This window comes from Papaver somniferum, chromosome 11 (assembly GCF_003573695.1).
Source record: "Papaver somniferum cultivar HN1 chromosome 11, ASM357369v1, whole genome shotgun sequence".
Taxonomy (NCBI): domain Eukaryota; kingdom Viridiplantae; phylum Streptophyta; class Magnoliopsida; order Ranunculales; family Papaveraceae; genus Papaver; species Papaver somniferum.
In genome coordinates, this window is record NC_039368.1 from 63,161,795 (window position 1) to 63,187,591 (window position 25,797).

General features: G+C 36.9%; 2 protein-coding genes across 2 annotated transcripts; one reads left to right on the forward strand and one right to left on the reverse strand.

Annotated features, from left to right (window-relative positions):
- Positions 1-855: 855 nt before the first annotated feature.
- Positions 856-2,157, reverse strand: LOC113324479. Its single transcript, XM_026572799.1, has one exon. It carries the CDS (start codon positions 2,155-2,157, stop codon positions 856-858), a length of 1,302 nt encoding a protein of 433 aa, XP_026428584.1.
- Positions 2,158-23,978: 21,821 nt separating this feature from the next.
- LOC113324480 lies at positions 23,979-25,278 on the forward strand. Its single transcript, XM_026572800.1, has 3 exons — positions 23,979-24,401; positions 24,665-24,880; positions 25,015-25,278. The coding sequence occupies exons 1-3, from the start codon at positions 23,982-23,984 to the stop codon at positions 25,276-25,278; spliced, it is 900 nt and encodes a 299-aa protein (XP_026428585.1). The 5' UTR covers positions 23,979-23,981.
- The last annotated feature ends 519 nt before the right edge of the window (positions 25,279-25,797 follow it).

The following is a 25,797-nucleotide window of genomic DNA, read 5'->3' on the forward strand; positions in this document are numbered from 1 at the left end:
AGGTTCAGCTGCAACTATGAACCTGTAACAATGACGATCAATGTCCAGAGAACTGACCAAACTCAATTCAACCCTGTAGTTATGAAGAACACAATTCCAACCTCCCCACTCATTTATCTTCATATGAAATAAGTCAGATTCATGGATAACAAGCAAAGACATGTCAACACATGTTGTATACCCTAAATCTGGTTTCAAGTCCCCTGAAATGACTTTTAAATTTGAGTTTTCTTTATTAATAATTGGATTACGCAATCGATTGACAATGTCAATTAGCATGGAGTCATCGAAATCTGCAAAATGGTATAAACAAGTGGATATTGGTTCAAAATCAGCAGTCCAATTTAACTGACCTGTATCAATTGGTTCTATATTTATACATGCATCTAGATAACTATTAGACGCATCAATGGAAGGGGGACTTAATGCAGCAACAAACGCATAACCAGATCATTAGCATCAGCAAAATGAGATAAGGAAACATCTAACAGTTCAGTTTCAGCCAAATTTTTACTACCTGCGATGTTTTCAAATTCTTCTCGGAGATCCTCTAAATAAGAATCAGTATAATAGTCATCCACACATTCAATCATGCAAACAGATTCACAAGCATCAGAAATCAAAACAGGATTTGAAGGATTAAACACATTTATTTCCATTTTCATGTTACCAAAAGAAATCTCTATAATCCCATTTCGACAATTTATAATAGCATTTGAAGTGGCCAAGAAAGTCCTGCCTAATATGACTGGAATATGTCCACTAGGATTAGAGACAGGTTGTGTATCTTACACAATAAAGTCGACCGGAAAGTAAAACTTCTGAACCTGTATCAACACATCTTCGCTTATTCCCCTATGTACTTTTATAGATCGACCTATCAACAAGACGAAGTGTAACACTAGTAGGTTTAAGTTCACCTAACCCAAGCTGCTTATACACACAATATGGAAGGAGATTCACACTTGCACCTAAATCTACCAATGCATGCTTAATGGCCTGGTCGCCAATAACACATGATATGGTCGAACAACCAGGATCTTTATACTTCGGCGGTGTATTATATGTGATAATGGAACTGACCTGTTCAATGAGAAAGGATTTCTTCTTCACATTCAACCTGCGTTTCACAGTGCAAAGATCTTTCAAAACTGTAGCATAAGGTGGAATCTGTCTAATGGCATCAAGCAACAGAATGTTAACTTTAACTTGCTTGAACACTTCTAAAATCTCACTGTTTTGAGTTTCTTTAGTTTTAGGTAACAATATTTGAGGAAAGGGAGCACGAGGAATGTAGGAAACCTCAGGCTCATCCTTCTCGTTCAAACTGATTTCGTTATTGTTAGAAGGAGTATCCTGTGTAGTAGAGGACGAGTCCCTCACTTTCTCATTTTCTTCAAGATTCGGATCTTGGTTACCTATTAATCTACCACTTCTCAAAGTGGTGATGGCATGAACATGATCCGAAGGTGTGAATCCAGATTGGTTCACCTCAAATGTAGCTTTTGCACTTGGGCGAGGCTGATTAGGGAAGGTTCCCTTATCCCTCGCATTCAGCTGGCTAGACAGTTGCCCTATTTGATGCTCCAAATTTGTTATCGACCTTTGGGTAGTCTGCTGGAATTGAGAGGAATTTTGCTGGAATTGAGCAAATTGCCTCATGTCCTGACTAAGTTGTAGAGTGTTATGTGTCAGCAACTTTAGACTCTCTACCAAACTAGGATCTGTTTGTGTGAAACCCGATGACATGTTGATACTTGGTTGGTCTTGATATTGACCCTTAGACCATGAAGAGTTAGGGTGTCTCGACCACCCTGGGTTATATGTGTTCGAGTAAGGTTCAAATCGTTGGCGATTGTCCTGATAGAGAGCATTGGCTTTCTCTCTGACATTATCATCAAAGGAATGTTCTACAAATGGTTTGGAACTAAACTGACTTTGTTCTAAAGACTCAATTCTCCTTGCCATAGCAGCAATTTTGGCATCAGAGTCGAACTTGATATCAACTCTGTGCACACCACTCTTATTAGGTATAGATTTGATAATAGGTTCCTTAACGTCCCATTCCAGAGTTTTTTCAGCTACCTCATGCAAAAATCTATACCCCTCGTCAGCACTCTTGTCCTGAAAATTACGCCCGCATAATGATATTACCATGGTCATAGTTTTGTGATCTAGTCCCTCGTAGAGAATCATAGTAAGTCTCACGGTATCAAATCCATGGTGTGGACATTGCAACAAGATATCATGGAATCTCTCTAAGTCATCATAGAAAGACTCTTCTTGTTGCTGCGAAAAACTATTAAGACTTTGACGTAAAAATGTGGTTTTATGCCTAGGAAAAAAATTGTGCAAAAATAACTTCGTCATCGCATCCCAAGTGTGGATGGAAGAATACGGTAATGCATCAAGCCACGATTTTGCCTTACCTTTCAAAGAGAAAGGAAACAATCTCAATATCAAATACTCATCGGTCAAGTATTTAATTTTCACAGTACTACATAGTTCCTCAAAGTCCCTAATGTGGTAATAAGGGTTCTCATTTTCTCTGCCATAGTTCCTCAAAGTCCCTCATGCATTGTTTTGCTGACAACTAGAGCACGAAGGGTTCTCATTTGCCTGGATGGTATTAGTCCTAATCTCAAAGTGTGCTCTAGTTGTCAGCAAAACAATGCATGAGGGTTGACTAACCCTAGTCGGGTACATATATTCTCTTAAGGTCTTTACAGGAGGGTCTACCTCCTCATCATTAGTTCCAGGCATCTCTATTGATCCCAACCTAAAAAGGCGAGGGTACCCAAATATACCTCAAGCTAAAACTTTTCCTACCTATAAGTCCTTTCTCCGAAAGTGATTGTCTATGTACTAAGTTGAGACAATGCAACTAATCAATTCACACTTCGTGTGATCGTCTATGGATAGGCGATCGAGACAATACAACAACGAAGAATGTTTACTTGATAAAAAGGTTCGGACTTAACCAAACACAATAGGATTGCTTATCAAGTAAATAGGAATTAACATTTGTGTAATTTACTTTAATTATAATAAAACAATTATAATGCAAAAATATAAAGTAAATGACACAGCAAGATTTTGTTAACGAGGAAACCGCAAATGCAGAAAAACCCCGGGACCTTGTTCAGAATTGAATACTCTCAGGATTAAGCCGCTACACAAAATTAAACCAACTTCGTATAGTTGAGACCAAGCAACTAAACCTATAGTTCACCTAGTTCTGTCTGTATTACCACGCCTCCAACTTATGAATAAGTCACGTACTTGGAACAATTCCTTTGGTTCGTATTCCAAACAGTAAAGGAACAACAAATCTGTTTGGTATCAACTCTATTCAACCAAGTGATGTGAGTCGGACAAAGGCTCTTCTGTTTATCTTAACATAAACTCCTTCGTCAGGTTCTTAGATCCATCTTATGTTCAATCACCAAAGGTAATTGTTAATATTTTGCAATCAATACTTTTAATCACAAAGAACTGTATTGATGCTGATCTAGACAACTAATCAATCCAATATACCACAAGGATAAACCGATTATAGTTGGATCTTCTTATACCGAAACAAGTATTGTGCACACCAAAGATTATTAACCTCAAATCAGAAATCTTCAATATCTTCTTTGTCGTCAAATCTTCTTAGATCTTCAATAAACACCTGCACACAACAACTTGAATCTCTTGTGATCAATCACGCACAGAACAGAGTATGTTAACAATGGATTATCATAAGATCGTCTTTAGCACTAACAACAGTCTAAAGATCCCTGTCGAAACTTCGATCTAGTTTGAGTGAATCTTATATCAGAAGAGAAGATTCTCAAGCATAAACAAACTAGGTGCAATCAAAGTTCAACCACCTTTAGTCAATCAAATCAATTGAAAACACAAGACAAACCGCAATTATCTAGTTTCCCACCAACGGTACTCGTAGACCTTCTCAATCCCAAAGAAGACTTTAAACTGAGTGGCTGTAAGAAATTTCTCCTAATTAGGTTACTCTCCTCTCCAAATAGGCGGCTTCACCAGTAACAACACAACCGAGGAAGTTTGCTGTCATGAAGGATTAGTTTGCTATAAATGCAAACTTCAAGTATTTATAGAAAACGAAGTTTGGACACCAAGGAATTTCCAAAACCAAAAATATTCTCAAAGATATTCAATATATTCCAAATTTGGTTTCCATAATTCCTGGAAATGCTCTGTCCAAAATAATGACCGAAAATCTCTTTGGAAAATCTCAACTAGTAAATGCACATTACTAATTCTCATTTTCCTAAAATAAAATTAACAACCTTAATTAAAAGACTCTTAACTTATTTATATTTCGATCCTGGGATTTTCTTTCTGTAGCTATTAAGGAATAACTTTGAACAATAAAAGATAAACATTATTGTACGTGTTCAAAGTATGTCGACATCCTTACTTTGTAAGTCCTCTTTCATGCTTACAACCATGAAATCTATTTTCCACACTTCCAAACAAGTTTAGAATTGGTTCATCTGACTTTCAAGAACTATGCAATTGATTAGGAAACACTCAATCACAAATCATGGGTTTAATGGTTCTACCAAAACAAGTTTCGGTTCTACCTCCATGTGAGTACTGTGCATAGTCACACTAGCTTTCCAAAATTCGGTTGACTAGGTACTAGGATCGGTTCCCTACATATATATGGTATCTAACTTATATGTGTTGCACATGTCCATATGATCGGTTCCCCTTTGCCTAAAAACGTGTTGCACATGTCCATAGGATCGGTTCCCCTTTCTGCTACAAACTTGCTGCACCTCATACAAGGATCGATTCCCCTTTACCCAGATTCGGTTCAAAAAATCACAAACTCGATCATACTATCTCAGGTGATTACTTAAGATCAGTTTCACCAATAAAAGTCATACCAACACATAAGTCAGGCCTTTGTGAATAGTTTTACCGAGAACATAAACAAGTCATGAGCGGTTATACTAAATTGCACATATTGGTTATTCACAAGATATTTAATGAATAACAATACCAATAACGCCTGGAGATTTCTTTTTCGATTCACAAAACAAGTTTATGAACTTACTTCCTTAAAACACATGTAAAACATTGTTTCTTAGGATGAAATCCTCACCTTATATCGATACATAATCACGATAGCATTTAAACGATTATGCCGATGTCTTATCTACAAATTTTAATGGTTAAGCAATAAACTTCATATTGCATTCCTTAATACTATGTCTATCTAGAGTGTTCATGCTTCGTAGTTTTGTTTTCAATATGCATGACTTGAAAGATACGTTAGAGAATGAAACAGTTCAAGTCAAATATCACTAACCTCAAGTGGAAGGATGATGTTTTCGTTGTAGCTTCTTCACTTCTTCAAGTCTTTGCAATACTTGTAATGTCTCATATCCTAATATTTTCAAGCTAACCTATACTAAGTTGACTCTAGTACATAATCAAGCGACTCTTAAAATGAGTTTTGATTCACTAAAATATGACAACCAAACTTGACATACCAACGCTTGGTGGGTTCAACCGAGCTATGCTCTAACAATATCCCCCTTTGTCAATTTTAGTGACAAAAATCTTACATCATATGGATAAACAAATTACAAGAATTCATTACACATACACTTGATTCCCGAATTCAACAACACAATAATCTGCATACATTCAATCCTTAAAAATGTCGCTATTGACATTATAATAACAAAGCTAATACTCCCCCTAAAGGCGAGATAGGTAGATTTCATCAATCTGCACGTCTTTGTTATACCAATTAATATGATATCCTACCCCCCCCCCCCCCCCCCCCCCCCCCAGTCTATGCTTTCACTCTTTCATTAGATAAACGTTTAAGCACAAATGCTTTTTTCCTTAGTGATGACAATCAATATAAAATCAATACCAGTATCACTTGTTTACTCCATACATTTCTCCCCCTTTTTGTCACAAAATGACAAAGAAACGAAAAAAATAAAGGACAACACGAAAAGAATCTTACAAATCTCAAAATAGACTTGCAAACCTATAGAGTTAAGCACGAGGGTTCCACATACCATTTTTGATAACCAATATCAAAACTGAAACTACAAAGTAATTTTTTTTGATATGTTATCAAGGAAACAATTTCCCGAAGCAATTTTCCTAATTTAGTTTAGCAAACCAAAAATCAACTAAGTGCCTTAGTCCCTTTACTAAACCGATTGTACAAATACAACCGCTTCATTCGATAAGACCAAAATAAAGATAACTCTATTTTTCTCATCAGGTTCTAATTATCCATATAACTTAGACCTTTCAATTTTAGACAAGACAAGTACTAGGTTAGTTAACTAGCAGTTCTTGTTAAGGCATTCGATTAGACTAGAATAACCGAAACCTCCACTTTGATAAGTTTAGCTAAGATAAACTTAGCTCCTCTTATCCGGAATCGAATTGGACTAAACAACTCATCCCGTAAACCTTTTCTTTCGTTAAGCCATAAATAATTCATACAAACCAAATAAATTAACTTGAAAAATTATTCACCTCAACCGGAAGTAATTGAATCAACATAAGCATTAAAATACCGCAATTGCACCGAAATACCACTCAATAAAGCAAGATAACAATAGTTTTTCTTAACCGGAACCAATTGAATCACACCCACATCCATACACACATCATGGAAAGACATTAATTGTACCGAAATTTTGTTAAGCAAAAGCAAAATATATATGAAATAAAAATCAGGTTTTTTTTTAAACAGGAAAACAATTAACTAACAACATTGTTACCTCAAATTTCGCATCCACTTCTCCAATATGTTTGCATCTTCTTCCAGGAAGAATTGATATCGAAATATCATTATGTTGTCATCCTTATGCAAAACCAAAGAATAACAACAACCAACCTTTACCAGAGAAAGGTTGAAAATCGGTTTTAACAATTGCAAGCAAAAGTTGAAAACCGTCGAAACATATATGCTTTTATGCTAAACCAAAACCGGTTCAACATATTGTGACTTTTTCACATATTGTTTCTACCAGAACCCCTCATGATTCTTTGATAAAGCCTACCAACATGGGCTAGAACTTAATCCTGCTAAATCAAAAAGTCACCCAAACCATAAGGGTTCACAATATTATGAGATCGAATATCAAGGTAATAAAACCGAAATCAAACATCCCATAAACATCCGTAGCAATAATAAAGCATTCAAGCACAGGCTATGTAAACCAAAAACTATCACAAGAAAAATTATAAATCAAATAATTTTATTCATAATAGACTAATACAATTATTGAAAGAAATCAAAAATTGATGTATATTTTTCCGGATTTCAGAATCCTTCATAATCTTGAGATCTCTTGCGCTTGATAGGGATGACTCTCCTAATTCCCTGAAGCGATCCTTGATTGAAGACTAATTCCTCAACCATGTGGAAGTTGGGTTCCTCCTCGTTTACTCTTTTGGTGAGTAAATCTAGTTGCTTGAGAATTTGAGCTTGAACTAGTAAGGTTTTTTCAAGGCTACGTTTTAACATCAGAACTTCCAACTTGGTTTCGGCACAAGTTCGAGCCATCTTGTAAAACTCTTTTGCATAATCAATCATACAAGATGAAATATTCATATTCATATAGGAAGCGGATCCATTTCCATTGAAATTTAGGTGAATGAAAGAGTGATCAGTAGCCAATTTTTCAGCATACCTTTCTGAAACTTTTGAAGAAAGCTTTGCATAAAAATCTGATTTTTCCATGATTCCTGGTTTCAGACAGAAGACCGAAACACTCATATATTACCGAAACTTATACACCAATGGTTACTAAAAACTTGTTCATTGATTATGGAAATCAAATATTCTTCACTTAATAAAAAAACCGATTTTTTTTAATATTAAGGATTTTTAGGAAAGTGCGTCCCAGTGAATATTTTCATAATTCTCGCAAGTTTTTGAACCATTCCATAATATACACCGAACTCATCAAACCAAGTTTGAGCACTTTATGAGTCAGTGTATTTCTCCCAGATACTAAGTATCTGAATGAGACAGATTAAGTTTTCCACGGCTATCACGAAATTTCTTCTTACCTGATTTATTAGGAACATTGATACTTTCTGACGATAAAAAAATTTTATCATCAAGATATTTAGGAATTACCTTCAGTGTTGATGATCTGGAGACATGGCCAACTTCTTCTTTCTGTAATTTCGTGATCTATTTTGGTATCCACTTCTTGGAGTTTGTAGCCTTCTGATCTTTCTTCCATTTGTGATGAACTGTTGAAAAATTCTTTCGAGAATCCCATGATCCGAGATGATCATGTTTGTGTATGGCTTGTTTACATGAAGTTCTCATGTTAAACCTTGGGTTGGAGTTAGATAAACGTCGACAGTCCTTAATTACATGACCTTTGTTTCCATAATAAAAACATCGTCTATCATGATGTTTAAGATGATGTGAAGATATCTGATGAGAGTAGTTCACCTTTTTATTTCCTGGGAATGCCATGTCCTTTTTATAGGAAGGGTCCTCCTTTTGGACGCCCTTAAGGTTGACATTCTTCTTTCCTCCTGGAGGATGGTACAATCCAGACTTCTTGGATTTTGGGGAGGATGTATCCAATTGATTTTCAGATATTAATGAACACATATCATCCTTTAGCATGTTGACATGTTCGGTGACAGTCTTTATCTCAGAGTCATATGAGATTTTTAAGGCATTATATTCATCTGTTGCTGTTTTTCTTAAGCGCTCGGTTTTCTTTTCTTGATCAATACTTTTATTTAGCTTGGTTTATAAGAAATTGATCTTTGAGGAGGAACTGATCTTACATGATTCTAAGTCAGTTTTACATGATGACAAATCACGTTTGAGCAGATCATTTTCAGCTTTCATATGACCTAAGTCTTTAAGAAGTTTTCATTCTCTTCTTAATGCAAGTGTGAGCTCAGTTGCACAAGAAATGAATTCTTTATTTAGTTCATCAAGTTGAGATGTTTTTATGTTCACATAATCAACATCTTCTTTATCATCAAGTGATTCAGAATCAGACTTATCGACTATTAGTACAGGATTAACTTAACCTCTTCTTGAGAACATACAAACATTTTTTCAGAAGAGCAAGTGGAGCTTATAGAAGAAATCCCTTCTAAGCATTTTCAGAAGTTAAATCCAAGACGAGTTTTTTTCAAACCTTGTGACACGTTTATAGAATCATCCATTGGATTCAATTCTTATAGGTTGGATCGCACCAAACACAGATTGTTAGATATTTTCGTGTTTGCCTTCTCTGATACCAATTGAAAAGGCGAGGGTACCCAAATATACCTCAAGCTAAAACTTTTCCCACATATAAGTCCTTTCTCCGAAAGTGATTGTCTATAGACTGAGTCGAGACAGTGTAACTAATCGGTTCACACTTCGTGTGATCATCTATGGATACGAGATCGAGACAATACAACAACGAAGTATGTTTACTTGATAAAAAGGTTCGGACTTAACAAAAAACAATAGTATTGCTTATCAAGTAAATAGGAATTAACGTTTATGTAATTTATTTTAATTATAATAAAACAATTATAATGCAGAAATATAAAGTAAATGACACAGCAAGATTTTATTAACGAGAAAACTGCAAATGCATAAAAACCCAGGGACCTTGTCCAGAATTGGATACTCTCAAGATTAAGCCACTACACAAAATTAAAACAACTTCGTATAGTTGAGACCAACCAACTAAACCTATAGTTCACCTAGTTCCGCTTGTATTACCACGCCTCCAACTTATGAATAAGTCACGTACTTGGAACAATTCCTTTGGTTCGTACTCCAAACAGTAAATGAACAACAAATCTGTTTGGTATCAACTTTATTCAACCAAGTGATGTGAGTCGGACAAAGGCTCTTATGTTTATCTTAACATAAACTCCTTCGTCAGGTTCTTAGATCTATCTTATGTTCAATCACCAAAGGTAATTGTTAAGATTTTTTAATCAATACTTTTAATCACAAAGAATTGTATTGATGCCGATCTACACAACTTATCAATCCAATCTACCACAAGGATAAACCGATTATAGTTGGATCCTCTTATACCTAAACAAGTACTGTGCACACCAAAGATTATGAACCCCAAATCGGAAATCTTCAATATCTTCTTTGTCTTCAAATCTTCTTAGATCTTAAATAAACACATGCACACAATAACTTGAATATCTTGTGATCAATCACGCACAGAACGGAGTCTGTTACAATGGAGTATCACAAGATCGTCTTTAGCACTAACAACAGTCTAAAGATCCTTGTCGAAACTTCGATCTAGTTTGAGTGAATCTTATATCAGAAGAGAAGATTCCCAAGCATAAAAAAACTAGGTGCAATCAAAGTTCAACCACCGTTAGTCAATCAAATCAATCGAAAACACAAGATAAACCGCAATTATCTAGTTTCCCACCAACGGTACTCGTAGAGCTTCTCAATCCCACATAAGACTTTAAACTGAGCGACCGTAAGATATTTCGCCTAATTAGGTTACTCTCTTCTCCGAATAGGCGGTTTCACCAGTAACAACACAACCGAGGAAGTTTGCTGTCATGAAGGATTAGTTTGCTAGAAATGCAAACTTCAAGTATTTATAGACAATGAAGTTTGGACACCAAGGAATTTCCAAAACTGAAAATATTCTCAAATATATTAAATATATTCCAAATTCGGTTTCCATAATTCCTCGAAATACTCTGTCCAAAATAATGACCGAAAATATCTTTGGAAAATCTCAACTAGTAAATGCACATTACTAATTCTAAATTTCCTAAAATAAAATTAACAACCTTAATTAAAAGATTCTTAACTTATTTATATTTCGATCCTGGTATTTTCTTCCTATAGCTATTAAGGAATAACTTTGAAAAATAAAAGATAAACATTATTGTACGTGCTCAAAGTATGTCGACATCCTTACTTTGTAAGTCCTCTTTCATACTTACAACCTTGAAACCGATTTGCCACACTTCCAAACAAGTTTAAAATTGGTTCATCTTACTTTCAAGAACTATGTGATTGATTAAGAAACACTCAATCACAAATCATGGGTTTAACGGTTCTACCAAAACAAGTTTCGGTTCTACCTCCATGTGAGTATTGTGTATAGTCACACTAGCTTTCCAAAATTCGGTTGACTAGGTACTAGGATCGGTTCCCCACATATATATGGTATCTAACTTATATGTGTTGCACATGTCCATAGGACCGGTTCCCCTTTGCCTAAAAACATGTTGCACATGTCCCCAGGATCGGTTCCCCTTTCTGCTACAAACTTGCTGCACCTCATACAAGGATCGATTCCCCTTTGTGATATGTTGCACCTCTTCATAGGATCGTTTCCCCTTTACCCTGATTCGGTTCAACAAACCACAAACTCGATCATACCATCTCAGGTGATTACTTAAGATCGGTTTCACCAATAAAAGTCATACCAACACATAAGTCAGGCCTTTGTGAATAGTTCTACCAAGAACACATACAATTCATGAGCGGTTATACTAAATCACACATATTAGTTGTTCACAAGATATGCAATGAATAACAATACCCAAAACGCCCGGCAATTTCTTTTTCGATTCACAAAACAAGTATATGAACTTACTTCCTTAAAACACATGTAAAACATTATTTCCTTGGATGAAATCCTCACCTTATACCCATACACAATAACGATAGCATTTGAACGATTATGTCGATGTCTTATTGTTGATGGTGGTTTTTAGTTTAGGGCGAAAATTGTAAAAGTCTATCTACCTGACCCGACATCAAAAGTAATAGACCTTGATATGTCTATGTTCCGCAAGGAATTTGAAGAATATATTAAAATCTGATGAGTGCCTATGCCTATCTTCATATTATATTGAAACTGAAGCTCCTAGATGAATTGTTCATTAGTATAGAGCCTAATGAGTATTTAAGCTCTAGTTGCATTATTCACTAATGAAATGGAGCCATTTAAAAGTGTTGAGTGCCTAAAGCCTCTTCGCTCATATATGTATTGAGCAATTCAATATATTTATGTATATAAAATTTACTCAGAATGGTGCATGTAGCAACAATCCCAAATATTTTATAAATTTTATCTTGCACCAGCATTATTCTTTAATGCATAGCCTGCCTAGTATTTTCCTATGTTATATTCCCTAGTCGAACTCTCAATATTAGCATGACATGGCGATTAATCTTCACTCGCAACGAAGTAGCATGAATCTCCCGAAGTGTCAGTATTAGGACCTGCATGAAAACTCCCACATAGGCTACACCACCCTCTGACAAAGAGATCAGCGCGTTCGCACACCTTTTAATTAAAATTTGGCGCGATCGAACACGCTTAAATTCCTTAAGGAAAATCTAGACTGTTAATATCAGTCTCAAAAATAATCACGGCCGCACCATTTGGCCGCGCGATTCAATAGACCTAGCCTCCTCCTAACGGGATTAGGCAATCATTACGATGACCACCGGCGGGCTCACTAAAGCCCTAGTTGATCAAGTTCTATTCAATTAACTCCGAAGCGCCCCGAACGTCAACTCTAAGATGGGTGTTCGCGCAAGCTCAAACGAGCTAAGACCGTTAAAAACGGTCTTAGAAGCATCACGAACGTCCAACTTTGCCAGCCTGGTTGGACGGCCTGGATTCTCCTACGAACAGTTAAGGAAACGCAAGCATGATCATCAGTGGGCCTATTAGTGTCATAGTCGATCGACTTGCATGCGGCAAACCTATAGAGTGCTCAATTGCTTACCCAAACATGGGCGTTCACGCTGTGTAAAATAGCTCAAACGAATTGAGACCGGCAAAGATGGTCTCAAAATGCATCACGTCTGTCCAACTTAGTCGGCCTAGTTGGACGGCTTAGATTGCATCTTGAGCGATCAAAGAAGCGCTGGTGTGTCCACCAGCGACCTAACTACACCCATGGTTGATCGACTTGCTCACGGCAAGCCAATAACGTATATAATCGTTAACCCAAAGTAGAGTGAACGCATTGCTTTAGAAACCCTAAATTACGTTTGTGGCAACACACTACTGCCGCAAATCGATCACAACCATCTAATTTCGCCAGCCGAATTGAGTGTCTTAGATTTAATTTTAGGTGAACCAGGGATGTCAGCGTGCTCGCTGGCAACCCACCTTTGTACATGGTCGATCGACCTACTCAAATCCAAATGCAACATCTCAAATCGCTCGATTAACAAGGAGTTGGTTGATCGGCCTCAAAACCCTAAAAATCGCGTCAACGGCGTTTAACAACTGCCGCAAATTAATCACGACCATCCAACTTCGCCAGCTTAGTAGGACGGTATAGATTTTTTCTCAGAAAATTAACAAAGTGGCGATGTGAACACCGACCATCACTCCTCCACAGGGAGTGATCGACCAGATGGTAGTTGGCCCATAAGATACTCGAATGATCACCCAAAGTGGTCGACCCCGTTACCCTTTTAAGACGCTTATCCACGACTTATTCAATCAGGCTCTAAAACAATGATGCTTCATCCGCATCAATTAAATTTAGCTGCTTAAATACGATGCTTCACATGCATCAAATACATACGATATTTTATGTCGGCCTCATTAACAACTTAGTTGTTTCACCTAATAGCACCATGTTATTCTCCGCGGCAGGTCCCACGACTTGACCCACTTATTCGAGACATCAAACATGTCACAAACTGGGGGATGCTTACTGGGGTATTGGTCTGGCGGTTTACAACGTGCGGCGTGCAACGCGTCCATTACGAGAACGTGACAGGAAAGACGGACGGTTAACAGTAGTGAGAGTAGTGGAAGGACGTGTGATCAGTTTTCCTTCATAACAGAAATATGATAATCACTACCTCCCGCACAAATCCACTTCACTTCAATTCCTCCACTTCCTAAGAGATCAGGGTGCGATCAATGACTTGTATAAAAATAGATTTTCAATCTATTTCAACAAGGAAGAACACAAGTGTTATCAACACAAGTAGCCAGAAACCATTTTCTGATACGGAAGTCATAAACAACCACACCTTCATAATTCAACACTCTGATCTCAAACACCTTTTCCGCTTCCCCTGAGATCAACCCTTCTCCTTCACTTTGTGACCGAATTGAATCTGGAACGACCATTTTTTGGTTTAGGCCAGAGTCTTACAGATTGATCTCTCGAACCTAAAATCATTCCCGTGCAATGCACTTGTTTAGGGTTTGAATTGGTTTCTCATCAACGCACCCCAAATTACCAAAAACAGCAGAATCAGTTTTTACCCTTAAACAATTGGCGACCACAGTGGGAGATTGATCTCTCGGTTGCAAAAAATCATTTTCCCTATCCTGTTTTCAATTTTCTAAAATTCTCAATATGGTTGATCTTAGGAATGGTTCAGAAACCCTCAATCCCAATTTTACTTCTCCCAACACTGACAATACTTCACATGTTATTCATGAATCCGTTCTTTCATTCAAAACTCTTGTCGAGGCTATGGAGTCTCGATATTTAAAAACTATTCATGATTTGATGAAAATCCTGAATGATATTGTTAAGACGCAGGACAGAGTATTTACGCTCTTAAAAGTCCTCACGGATCAACTATCGAAGGATCAAACACGCATTCATTCTGAAGGAAACGCCACCAACAATCCATTTTGGATCAATACTGATGGTAGTAGTTTTTCTTCTAAGATTCATATTCCTATTCCTGGTGAGGAAGATGAAGCATATGATCGTGTTGAATGGAAAAGTAGCCACCAACCTAACTTGCCTGCTCATGAAGATCGAAAGATGCTTCCTCAAACTCAGAAAGGAGACTCGTGGGATTTAACACGATCTCATCAGAGTCTTCGCAATAAAAAGGTGATGTCATTATGTGCGTCCTTCCTGGAAAGTATCAATCCCCATATTGCATCAGAAGATGCTAAGAGATCCGCTACTGCTTTACTCAGTCGATCTGAACCTTCCCAGAATGAAGAAACTCGTAAATATGTTCAGGATAGAAGGTGTCCTTCCAATAAAAGACCCAACCTCCACTTAATAACTCGTGAGGGTGGAAAGAGAAAGCATCTGAGGAACAACTATAAACAATCTAAACGTCTGACTCCCATTTCACATAGGACAAATGAGACTCCACCATTCCCATATTTTCCCTTTTCCAATGGAACAGATGATTGAACTCTTGGAGGTCTGGATACAAGATGAAATCATCAAGCTAACTCGTGTCAAACGTCCTCCAACTAAAAGAAATGGAATATCCCAAGTACTGCCGCTTCCATAGGTTTGTCAACCACCCTACCAGTGACTGCAACAAATTGAAGCACATCTTCCAGGAGAAGATCGACTCAGTGGAACTTCAACTAGGCACTGAAGGAGTGTACAAATACCATCCTCCTATTAGAAGTTGTTGCATGCTTTCTGGGGACTCCGTCTACAAAACTGCGCAGTCAACCATGGAACATGTGTGTGAAATTCTCTCTTTCTCCAAGGCACAACGTCAAGATATCTTTGCCGCTCTAAATTGTGTTGTATCGGGAAATCAACTACCTTCGATCGATGAAGCTTCCCCTAGGCCTAAATATCTTCTGGAGACATGATTGGCATAAGCGGCTGGGGGCTATTAACCACTGCTTATCTTAGAGATGTCGAGTTGGGAAAAGCGTTGATTAAAGCAGGGACTACGAAGGGAAGTCCAGAAGCGCCATATCGTATATCCAGAGGCTCAAACGCACGAGTAAGTCTTCTCGAACAACCTCTTTTGCAGTCTGTTAATCTTCATCTCATCAAGAACTAGGGACTTGATCCGATCGTCAACCCGACTGCGAATAGGCGATGGGAAGAGGAAGCTGGTCCCTGTCGATATTTTATTAAATGTTTAGAATAAGTCTCGATCGAGGATAAGAGGTCCATAGGTCAAGTAGAAGGATCCTTACCTAGTTTCTGAAATTAAACAAGGTGACTATTGCAAACTCCTTGGTACTGACAGCTGGGAGGAGTAGCAATACACACTAGATAGCTCCCGTCAGTTCCTGAAACATTATATTGCCATTTCCCTAGTATTTCCCTTGTTTTCATACAATACTTACGATTCATCCAAAATGTTTGCACCAATTTGCATTCATAGTTAAGATTTCAGTGAAACACCATTTCTTTCACAAAACAAAAACCTCTATTCTTCAAGAGCAGCCGCCTACCTGTTCAAAACCAAATCAAACCACAAAGGAATGTCCCGTATTTCCAAAACACATAAAGGGAAAAGTCATGGGAAGGAAATAAAGGCATTCAAGGGAAATCATTCAGCAACATTTCATCTTTTTTAGAGAAAACATTTTTTATATCCCGAAGAGTAGCCTGCTTCAACTTCAACTCTTGAGACAGTTTTTCAATGCAAATTTGGGATTTTGGAAATCCCTTCACATAAGCAGGAAACATTAAATTTGAAGTCTACACACATGTCTTGAGGATACTTCCAATATTCGATCACTCATTCAGAAGCAGCGTGCCTGATCATACTACACATTTGGTTACGGATATATGTCCATACTTCTTCAATATTCGGGCGTACAATTCAGCATACTTCGCTGAAACATTGAACCCCCCAATTAACACGTGATTTACATGAGGAGCATCAAATTTAGGGTCGAGGGCGCAATCACGTCCTCAAAATCGTCGGTCGCCTCCATTACCTCTCGGTTCTTCCTGCAATGTCATCCCGGATACATGTAAGTCCAACAAGGGCGTTCATCTTCTCAAAGCATTAAAACTACGAAAGAAGTTGAGAAAGATTAGTTCACAGCTATCCAAATAATTCGTCCAGTCAAACAGAGTAAAACATGTACATGCACGTACATCAGAAGAATTGGAGATCACTGTAGCTGCTCGAGCGCCACCTGCAATCCTCTTTGACATAACCTATTTCTCCTGGGGACTGCCTCCACCTTGCCTAGAGGATACCACTCGTGCGCCCACCGAAAAACTTAAAGTCAAGGCCTCTTGCAATCGAGCACAACGGAGTTCGGAAAATTTGGAAATTTACTGGAGAGGCTGGAGACAGAAATTACACATTTCAGAGAAGGTTGATGGTACAGCTTCTACACCATCTGGTCCGGGAAGAAGAATCGTCACGTGATTAAGATGAGTCCTAAAAATTGTATATGACACTTCGAAGAATTCATCATCCATATTGGGCGTGTCTTTGAATCATTAACTCCCTTTGGCTTAGTAGCAGAAATATCCCCAGATTGCTTTGTTGCTGTTGATACTCGCTCCGCTGCTGACAAAGAAAGTCAATCACATCGAATTGAACGTGGATATTGCACTCATATTAAGAATATGAAGACGGGATTGACTTACCTTGTTTGGTGTACATGAAAATGGGTGGGTCTTGATGTTCGTGCAAAACAGGAAAGAGAAAAAGCTCCCTTTACACCCGACGAAATTTTAAAGATGGAAAGGGTTTCTTCCTCTCGCTCATACGAACGAGATTTAGAGAATCTAGTTGAGCTCCAAAGACTTGACCGGACATGATGCTTTCTTTTCCTACCATTGATGAGCAAGAGCGGTGATTTGTTGGTAGCCCCTGATTGAAATATGCTTCGCCAGTACGACTGCAAAGGAAGTTCATACTAAGCGATATACCTCTCGTAACATCTATCTACTTCATCTTATTGGTTTTGTTTTTCGTCTGTCACCATCTAGTGCTTACCCCGCAACAATGTCACTGTTACGTGCTAAGCATAGGAATGTTGATGGTGGTTTTTAGTTTAGGGCAAAAATTGTAAAAGTCTATCTACCTGACCCGACATCGAAAGTACTAGACCTTGATACGTCTATATTCCGCAAGGAATTTGAAGAATATATCAAAATCTTGCGATGAGAAATAAGCCGGGTATTTCTCACATGTATCGTAGACCTCCATACCAAAACCCTAATTGTTATCCCCCCATTTGTGTGAAGCTGAGTCAGCCTTTGTGATGATATGTAGAGAGAGAGGAATATCCTCTTTAGCCTAGTTGGTCAAGATAGAGAGATATTCTCTGATCTGTAAGAATTACTAGGATGAGTCACGTGAAAAGGTATGAGATGCCTCAAAATTCGTGTGGAGAGTCTCGAAAAGAGACTTGATTCCTACATGAGGCTCGTGCCTATCATGGGGAATATTCAACCCTATCTGAGATTTCCCGAGAGATTTGAATCTCTCTGAGAGTTTGTGGAGAGATGTGAATCTCTCTAGGATTTCGAGAAGAGATGTGAATCTCTCTAAGATTTTTAAGAGAGATTTGAATGTATCCAAGATTTTGCAGAGAGATGTGAATCTCTCCGAGATTTTAAAAATAGATGTGAATCTCTCCGAGATTTTGCAGAGAGATGTGAATCTCTCCGAGATTTGCAGAGAGATGTGAATCTCTCTGAGGTTTTAAGAACGGATCAAAATCTCTACAAAGATTTTCTTAACGAATCCGAATCTCTCTGTGGTCAGCTAGGACTCGTCCTGAAAAGAGAGAAAAGGTTTTGTACGCCAGATTAATGTCTCTGCGAGACTTTGGTTGTCTTTGACCAGCGTATCTTGCAGATATGTGCTAGGAATCAACTACGTGTCCATATGATAGGGCCAACAAAACCATTGTATCTCGAAAGGATATTCTAGGAGTCTGTCGAAAGGGCCCGAAGACAGAATAACTAGTATATCTCGCGGGGATGTCCTAGGAATTATTCGGAAACCTCAGTAAGTCGATTCAGAGCCTAAAGCATACATGACCAGTGTATCTCGTGATGATGTACTAGGAATCAGTCCTTGATCTCAAATAGGGTGAGTCATGCTTACAGTAGACATGCATATCTCCGCTCTGGGTCATAAGTCCGTTGAGGACGTTTTTACGCATCTACAAAGCCTACATGACCAGCAGTATCTCGTCGAGGATGTATACTAGGAATCATGGCATCACAATCAGATGCGTATTACTAAGAGATGATGGAATTATGGTTGTTCTGGTTCATAAGTCTACTGGGGACGTTTTACGCTCTACAGAACCTACGTGACCAGCAGTATCTCGTCGGGGATGTACGCTAGGAGTCACATCATCACGACCAGCAGTGTCTCGCGGGGACATATACTAGAAATCATGGCTAAGAATGCCTTGAGGGCCAAGGGCTTAATATCTACCGTGAGAGTTGAGTTTTGTCTATGGTATTGAAATGACCCACTTTTGCCCCTTATCCAAATTTCACCATCTACAATAGGGATCGTTTCCGCCTTGACTCCTAACATTAGTGAAGAAATCGGTCTTACAAATCCCGAAATGGGTAGGGATCGGTTCCACCATGGTTCTCAACATAGGTTAAGAACTGGTCATACCAAGTTCCCAATATAGGTAGGGATCGGTTCTACCTAGACTCTCAACATAAGTTTAAGAATCAGTTATCCCAGGTTCCTAAGATAGGTAAGGATCGGTTCTACCTTGATTCTCAACATAGATTAAGAATCAGTTATACCACATATCCTACCATAGTTATGATTCGGTCATAAAAAATCTTCATGATAAACATGACCAACATACTTGTTGATTTATTTTAGATTACGAAATAAGTTCGTAAATGTACTTCCTTTAAAAAAATATTATAAACATTGTTTACTTGGATGAAATCACATCTATATCCCATAAACACAACCAAGTAACAAGTTACATAGATTATGTTGATGTCGCACTTACGAAGTTCAAAATATAAGGGTTATACTTCGTAATTCAATATACTTCCTTGACACTTTGGTCATAATAATATGACCAAGTCTAATATTAGAGTTTCTCAAATATATAAATTTGCATGTTATGTTTTCAATCAAAAGCGACTTGAAAGATACATTAGGAATGTAAACAAGTTCAAGTCAATATTATTAACCCCATGTGGAAGGATGATGTCTTCGTTGTAGTCGTTACTTCTTCACATTCTTCAGGTCTTCAGAGTAATACTTGTAAGTCTCAACATTCCTAGACGTTCTAGTCTAACCTAAACGAAGTTGACTCTAGTGATTAATCAAGCGACTCTAGATGAGTTTTGATACTAAAATATGACAACCATCCTTGATATACCAACGCTTGGCGGGTTCAACCGAGCTATGCTCTAACATAATCAAAGTATATAAGCATAGTAGTCTCTATAATTCTTATCTTTAAGCCAACATCAACATTTAAAGTTTAGCTGAGAAGCTTTATAAAACATATAGGTCAAAGAAATACCTCTCTAGACTTCTTCGGATAAAATAAAATTAGTAAGTAAGTGATTCAAATTTTCATTTACTAGGCTATTGGATAGAGAACACTTAGTGTCAACGAAATACCTTTCAATGGGAATATGTTTCCGCTCCTTAATAGGTAAACAATCAGATAAAACTTTCCAAAGAAAAACCCAGACTCTTCGAATAACCTTTAGGTTCTAGATACCAAACCAATCTATTCTTTTTTGCATTTACATTTTTATCACATAAGAAGTTATAAGAAGATTTAACTATGACATTGCCATCTCTAGTTCATAGCCATCTTATATGATCCTTTCCATCTACATTACTATTAGGTTATAATAACTTTATTTCCTGAATAGAATGATTGTCAAACAAAGTATGCAAAGAACTGGAAATCCAATTACCCTGGCTATCTATGATGTCTGAAACTTTTTGAAAATTATCAACAATGTTTCCATTTTTTGGTTTGGGACGTTTACCAATTGGTAGCCACCTATCTTTCCAAAGACTAATGTTTTCCCAATCACCTATTTCCCAGCCATGATTTTTTTTTATTACATCTATACCTTTACATATACTTGTCCAAACCCAAGATTTGTCAGATTTCTTCTTGTAATATAAAGGGTCAGTTTTTGGAAAATATTTACATTTCAATATAATGCACTATAATTTATCATTATCTGTAATGAGCCTCCAGGCTAATCTAGTTAAGAGAGCTGAATTGAACTTGTGTGGGTTTTTAATACCCAGGCCTCTACTATCTTTGCTTATACTGAAAGAATCCCAAGCTTTAATATAAATTCCTTTATTATTTTTATTTTTCTGCCAGAAGAAATCACTTTGTAAAGCATTTAGTATATCTAGAGTTTTCTTAGGAAGCGAAAAACACATACATAGGCATGACACTAGTCATAGATCTAACAAGAGTAGTCTACTAGCTTGCGATAAAAATTTAGCCTTCCAACCTTGCACTATACTATAAACTTTATCTTGCAAGTAATTTACAGTGTTTGTTCTGAACTTTCTTACTGAAGTATATGCCTGATTTTTGAAGATTTATAACTACCTGAAGAATCACTATTTAAAAAAAAAAACATCTAATAGATTTCTAGCCTGAACAATACTTGCATTAGTAAAGAGAAATGAGAAACAGAGGGGCAATCCTTTGTAACTTTAGTACAGATATACTACCTAAAGACTCAACATGCATCAATAGTTTTGACAAAGCTTCCATGAAAATAATACAGTCGGAGATAAGGGATCACCCTGTCTAATACCTCTAGTGGGGAAGAAAGTTTCACAAGGAGTACCATTGGCAAGGATAGCATAAGAAACAGAAGAAATACAAGCATAGAAAAGATCATAAAACCTAAAAATTGTAACATAAAAATTATGAAATTCCATTATAATCTATCGAAAGCTTTAGAAAGATCCAGTTTTAAAGCCCATGTAACCATTTTTCGTTTTACAAGTTTTCATAGTATGTAAGACTTCATGAGATACTATATATGATTTTATCAAGGTACGGTTTTAATATATTAGCTATAATTTTTGCAACTATCTTATATAGGGTGTTCCTTTATACCCCAAAAAAATACCAACGGTACCCCCATTAGTTATTTATGTTAGTTGTAATTTGATTAATATGAAAGTTGTTGAATTATTAGAAATTTTTGATATTGATATATATAACCATATATAAATAAAATTAAAAAGTAAATCTGGTATAAAATAATCACTAGTGGATAATTAGTTTTTTACCACTTCCTGGGCTTTTCAAAAACAACTGTTATTGGGCTGAAGTACTTACCCATGTTGTCATTCACAGTTGTTTTATAAAAAAAAATAAAAAGAAATTAAACTAGTTTCAATATCAGTTGTTTTATAGAGGCGAATTTTTGGTGGTCTCTAGGTAGCTTTTGTCTGAGTTGTAAAACGACTGTGAGCAGAAGAAGATTCTATGATGCATGTTTTTGGCGGGATTTTTCGCGCCAGAAGCAATGGTTAGATGATGAGCCTAAATGGATCAACGGTGACAGATGAGAATCCTCGTTTCTATCGACTGTATATATTTCTTCTCTCTCGCCTTTATCTTTTACGTTTCTCTCACTTGTTCATACACAGGAAAGAAAATTCACAGACAAAAAGAAAAATCAAAGAGAGAAAAATGATTTCAGATTGAAAAAAACCATGACTAACAAGTGATTCAAAATCCTATTTCTCTTCTATATCCGTAAACCCCTGTTCTCAAAACCCTATTTTTGTTCGGTGTCTATAAACCCCTTTTCTCAAACCCTAGTTCTCTTCGTATCTTCAAAATCCCTTTTCTTCATAACCCTATTTTCGATTTCAGTTCTCATCAGGTAAAGTTATGGTTTTAGAAAGTCAATTTTTTTGTTTTGTTTTCAATTTCTTTGATGTTAGGGTTTGAATCTAATTTTTTGTGTTTTTTTTTTTTGAATGTAGAAGTCCTTCAGGTGCAGATTAATCTTCAGGTATAACAACTCCTTCACTTTGATTCTATTTGATTTGAATTTGGTAGAGGTTAATTTCGTGATAGATTGTCCAGTTCTTGTCTTCAATTTCTCTGTTAGGGTTTTAATTGAAGTTCCTTTGTTTTTAATATTGTGTAGAAGAGGTGTAGTAATTTCTCAAAGATCTCCAGGTATAACATCTCGATCAAATATTTGTTTTAATTTTTCTATGGTTTCAGAATCTTGAATAGCTTTTCATACTTTACTTTGATTCGTGTTTAGTGTGTTATCATGATGTTATTATAGTTGAATTAGGATCTTTTTCATGTTCTTACAGTTGGCTTTTGATTTTGTGACGAAACCTCATGTTCTACTTTGAGGTAGTTGTGTTCAAGTTCTGAAATTGTGTTTGTATAGCATGGATTGATTTATATTGATGTTCTTCTTCATTCTATCATGATTTGTTACGATTTAGTTGCATAGATAGAAATATTATTTGCAGATGTGTAAGAAGTGATTGTTTGTAGTTTAGTTTTGTACTTAATATGCTTTTGATAAGTTTCTTTGAACCACTGTTGCATTGTTTAAATGTATATAGTTAGATATCAATCTCTTACATGTAGGTTTTGTGTCATGATATTGTGTACCACTACTGCAGTTTTTGTATTGTTGCTTATTATGGGTTTGTTGATCAGATAATATGGCTAGGGGACCTAGAAGTAGCAGCATATCTCGTCGGTCTAGAACTCCTACCACAAATCAACCTACCTGGACTCCTTTGGTTGATACACGAAGGTCTCTATCTACTAATGTTTCAGACAGTCATGGAAGAAGATCGAATTCAAGTGGAGGGTCTGGGTCTCATCCATCGTCTCAGGGTGAACATTCTCCTAGTGGAGGTTCAGAGCCGTGGCATGAGGCTCTATGTCAGACAAATAGTGATAGTGAACCTGAAATTAGTGAAGAAAGCATGATTGGTAATGTAGTTGTTTTATCTTACTTCCCTAAATATGTTACTTATTTCAAGTTTTCTTAGAAATTTTAATGATTTTGTATTGTTATGTATAGGTGATGATCAGCGTCTGCCAATTGATTTTAATGACATAGGCCAACCTATAGGACCTACCAAAAAGACGTATGCCACCAAGCTGGGGAAAATAACCAGAAATCTCGTCCCACCATCTATTAAAAGTTGGAAGCAAGTTCCTCTGCCATTGAAGGAATAAATCTGGAGGAGTCTCTCCAATGCATACATGGTTCCTGAATATCTCAAGGCCAAAGCTTTGAAAATGGCAAATCTGTTATGGAAGAATGCCAAGACTAAACTAAGGGCGATGTGTGATGACTGTTCCAGTGTTGCTGAAATGAGAAAAAGGATACCCAAAAATTTGAAAAAAGAGGACTGGGATGCCTTCGTTGATATTGTGAGTAAAGGCGAAGATAAGGAGGTTAGGGAAAGAATGAAGAGAGCAAGGTCAAAGCTAAAAGCTGCACACAGTACCGGTAGGCGTGGTATTGCACAACGCCGACATGAAATGGAACAAGAAAGTCCTACTAGTAAGGTATTAAGGGTTGACCTGTACCTGGCTACACATGTGTACCAAGAAATGTCTGAAGAGGACCGTCTACACTTCGATCCCCTATCTTATGAAGTAACATCAAGAGATTATGTTGTAAGTTCTATGTTCAATGAATAAATTAGATTCACTAGTTCCGCTATTTGTTATCATCTTATGCATAATGTTGGATATATTGTGCAGCAAAAGGTGAGGGAGTTGAATGAAACAGATAAGTTTAGAGGTGAGACTGATCTATATAAGGATGCAGTTGCGAAGGTGGGTTGAGCTGATTATATATTGTTGTTTTAGAGATGAATTTATATTGTTGTATCGTATAATAAAATTGTTACTAACTAATTTTATATATCTGATGATAGGTACTTGGCCGTGATGGAAGGGGTGTTGTTCGAGGCTTTGGAGGTGGGGTCCCAAAGACTGAGTTACGTGCATCTGCAGTTAGTAGAGAGTTGTTGCGTAAGGAGAAATTGAAGACTGCTACTGTAGAAAATCTTGTCCGTAATCTTGAGGAGACTGTTGAGGATCTAAGAGCCTTAAGTGTCAGCCCTGGCACCAACAATGCTAATAATACTCAGGTCATATATTCTTAGCACCTTTAGTTAGCACTAGAAAACAATGAATGATCATCGGTCTGAATTAAACTAAAATGATTAACTTAGAACAATTAGTTTGGATTGTTTCTTATTATTGGATGTTTTTCTGTTTATAGCCAATGAATGTGGATGATCAAAGAGTCCAGTATGTTGTATTAAGGAATATGTGCAAGGGTGCAGTTGCATTCGGACGTATTGATATGAGTGCTGATGAAAATGATGATTTTTATTTTCTCGTCCTCATTGATGAAGTAGTGATACTCACTGAGCCGCTCTGCGTTGGAGAAGGAACTCTTTCTAGTGTGAAACATGGTGACAATATTTTGTGGCCCAAGCACTCTGTTGGACCTTGGCCAGTAGTACTTGATGCAGATTTTTGAAGTTGAAGGTTTCTGGTAGTTTAAGTGAATATTTTGGATCTTTTTGGGACTTTTTGGGGTATACAAAGGGATGTTGTGAAGTATATGGAGAACATGTAACTATCTTGAAGAAATATATGGATATGGTGTAAGTATTTTGGGACAGTTGATACGGTGCGAGTATTTTGGGATCTAACTTGTGGTTTTGAGTCTCTTCTCTTCTTTTGTAGTCTCTTCTCTTCTTTTGTAAAGAAGAAATTCAAAACTCAATCTTAATTATCGGATAATTTACAAGTTTAATGGTTTATTATGTAGCTTCAGCAGGTTTTATAGCCCTGCTATTATCTAATGAAATATTCTGATGGTCACTTATAACTTGTTCAATGTCAGGAACTTCTGTAAATGTGCTTGTACTTTAAATTGCAGTTTTCAGATTATAAGTTACTGAAAATCCAGTAGTTGCAGTTTGTATTTAAGTTTGACTTGTAGATTACAAATGCATTCATATATCAATTTCAGTGCCTGCTGTTTATAAATTAC